General features: G+C 39.6%; 1 protein-coding gene across 2 annotated transcripts in view; it reads left to right on the forward strand.

Annotated features, from left to right (window-relative positions):
- The window catches only part of GATB (glutamyl-tRNA amidotransferase subunit B), a 90,258-nt gene that overhangs the window by 45,499 nt on the left and 41,545 nt on the right, over window positions 1–3,214 (forward strand). For both annotated transcript variants that reach the window (XM_023530206.1, XM_011359388.2), the window contains 2 exons: window positions 1,200–1,284; window positions 1,962–2,006. In XM_023530206.1, the coding sequence (XP_023385974.1) occupies window positions 1,200–1,284; window positions 1,962–2,006 (130 nt within the window). The remainder of the gene's footprint in view (window positions 1–1,199; window positions 1,285–1,961; window positions 2,007–3,214) is intronic.

A 3,214-nucleotide genomic window follows, 5' to 3' on the forward strand; every position in this document is an offset into this window, starting at 1 on the left:
TTAGCAGCAGAGATAAGAGTTTGGATTCCGGCAAGGGAAGGTAGTGTGGCAGGGCGGGGAGTTGGGGGCAGGCCAGAACTGTTTCCATAAAGAAGCTTAGCAGTCATGGCTGTTTTGATTACCACAGCCTGCCTTGTTTGATGAGGAGGGAATGTTTCAGAAAGCAGTGGTTCTTAATCATTTTGGGGTCATAGATCCCTTTGAAAATATAATCAAAATTCTGGACCCTCTCTCCAAAAAATGTACATCTGTGCACACCCACATCTTGTATATAATTTCAGGAGATACCAAAACCACTTGGAGCCCAGTCATGGATCCCAGGATAAGAACTCCTGGTAGGCAGCAATCCTAGATCTGGAGTCACTCAGCCTTGGTAGTGGGCCCAGCCTTTCTGCCAAGTTGTATAATCTTACTAGGTCACTTAATCTCTCTGAACCCAAGTTTTCTCAAAAAAGGAGGGAATAGTGCTTCCTAAAAGACCCTTTCCAGCATCATTATTATTATTCTATGATGGCAGCAAGAAGAAAATACAGTGTACAGTAGTCCCCCCTTATCCATGGGGTATATGTTCCAAGACCCCTGTGGATGGATTCCTGAAACCACAGAACTCTATAGATAATATATTTTTTCCTATACACACATACCTGTGATAAAATTCATTTTAGAAATTAGGTACAGAAAGAGATTAACAATAATAACTAATAATAGAATAATTATAATATACTGTAATAAAAGTTATGAAAATGTCTCTCACACAGAATATCGTATTATACTGTGTTTACCGTTCTCGTTCTTGAGATGACATGCGATAATAAAATGGCTAAGTGTTGAGATGAAGTGAAGTGAATGACATAGGCATGGCGATGTAGTATTAGGCTACTGTTGACCTTCTGAGGATACTGTCAGAAGGAGAATCAACTGCTTCTAGTGATCCTGGGTCATCGAGCCATGATAATGGCAGCAGTTGAATGTCAGGAGCAGACAATGTCTTTGAGGAAATTTAATGTTTTCACACTGTGGTTGAATACAGATAAAACTAGAGAGTGGAACCGTGGATAAGGAGGGAGTACTATATAGGAAAGAATTATTTTAAACAACTGTCTTGATTATTCTTTTTACTTAAAGATTGAAAAACATTTCTGATTATTGCTTGACTAGTTGAATCAAAAATATACTAAACTACTATATTTTTCTCTTAGACTATGAAATTCAGAGGCAAATCAATGAACTTGAGAATGGAGGTGAAATTCTGAATGAAACTCGCTCATTCGATTACAAGCTGGGGTGAGTTTGCATCTTGAGTATAGCTGGGTGGGGTTCCAGGCTGAGTTCACCACAGACCAGCCATGTGACCTTGAAGAAGGTACTTAGCTTCTCTGTACTTCTGTTTCCTCGTTAGTAAAATTCGGAAAATGCTGTCCCCTACAAGGATATAATATACCCTGTAGGGCTGGTAAGAGATTTAAACTGAACCAGACTTAAACATAGTGCTTACTCTTAGGTCCTGGCCCTTCTCTTGCTTCCAGATTACCTGCTTTGCGGCAAGAACTTTGACTTCCTTAAATTCCATCAGATTTAAGCTCTACCAGTTTAAGCTAGAGGCAGAAGGAAGTTTAGAGCTGGTTGTGGAGGTGCCTTTTCTTGTTTAGGTAACTTTGACTCTAATTTTCTAAGAGTTTTAAAGATTTTTTACTCTTAGCAGAAGACTGAACAAAGCTCAAAAGCCTAGAGTTAAAGCTAGTTAAAAGCTGGAATCATTGAAACAATTTCTTTTTTTTAATTAGCATTCTGAACATTTATTTTTTAAATATTTTTTAATGTAGTCACAAAGTGCCTCCCAAGGAACACTGATGAGCTTGCATTTGCTTGTGTCTCTTATTGGTAAGGAATCTCCTCTCTGCATGTGTGCTAGCCAGTGCTGCGTGCAATGTTCGCTTAATGCTCTTATTTAACTTTCATAGGTGCACCGTGCCAATGAGAGACAAAGAAGGAAAACAAGACTACAGGTGATTACTTCTCTTGTCAAAATAGCATTATATATTTGGGGTTGGGGCATATTTCAAATCTACTTACAGATCAACCTGATGATCCCGGATAGTTTTTAGAAACCACTTTTTGTTATTGCTGCATGGTGGAAAATCTAGACTGAGAGAAAAAATATATTCTTGATTCGGTAGCCTCTTGTTAGACAGGATTCAACTGTTGGAAGACACTTGTTCACTCCTCTGTGTGACAGTTGTTGTAATTGAGCTAAGAGGATGGCATTTGAGGATGGAGCCTATCCTGTTCCTATTCTTACATTCAGTTACAAATTCAGTAAATGAAGTTCCTTGAGAAGAAATGTGTGTGTTCATGGCATTTCTCTTCATGCCTCAAGTCATGCTATTAATTGATAAACAAGTTAGACTTAATATGAGATCCAGAAATAAAGCAGATGATAAGGGCAGGCTTAAGGAAACTGTATCCTTTCATTTTTTTCCCCATGGAATTTAGCAGATTGCAAAGATTGAAATTTTAATGTGTTAAAGTTGTTGAGATGAGCCCATCTCTCCTTTGTGAAGTGCGAGATGATGTAAGTGTAGCTGTTGCTGTCATTGAGGAACAAGTGTAGCATCGTGATGTGGGAAAGCAGCAACTCGTAAACCCTTAGCGTGAACTTCACCTCAAGGATTCCTCTCATGGTGTCTTTCAGAGTCAAGATTTTTTTAATTGTGATCTTCTAGGTCCAGTCCGTTCTTCCCAAGAACATCTTTGTCCTCCAGTGTTGACTCTGTTTGTGCTGCTTTCTCACTAAGCATAGAGGAGGCTTTTAGTTTGGTTGGTGTCTTCAGCTCTATCCCTCAGGTTAGTAGATGGGATTCGGAGAGCCCCGCTTTGATCCCTCTTACCTTCAGAAGTCAGACTGATTCGTAGCATAGATTTAGCGTCGAGGTGGTGGGTTGCTCACACTTCTAATCTATTACCTCGGAGCCACTGTTTGTTCTGCATTGTTCTGCTTCTACATAAGCCTCTGACAAATATAAGGAGAGAAAAACGAGTGATGCTGGAATAAAACAGAGAACAGGACATCTTTGTTTAACCCATTTCCCGTCTGTGCCCAGAATACTCGCCGGTGGCACTTGCGCTGCTGCGTTTACACAGATAACTCGCGGATCACAATCCTAACCCTACCCCCTAAATTTGCCACAAAATATCTCACTTTTGTTATTATTTT

Source organism: Pteropus vampyrus, unplaced genomic scaffold (genome assembly GCF_000151845.1).
Source record: "Pteropus vampyrus isolate Shadow unplaced genomic scaffold, Pvam_2.0 Scaffold47, whole genome shotgun sequence".
NCBI lineage: Eukaryota > Metazoa > Chordata > Mammalia > Chiroptera > Pteropodidae > Pteropus > Pteropus vampyrus.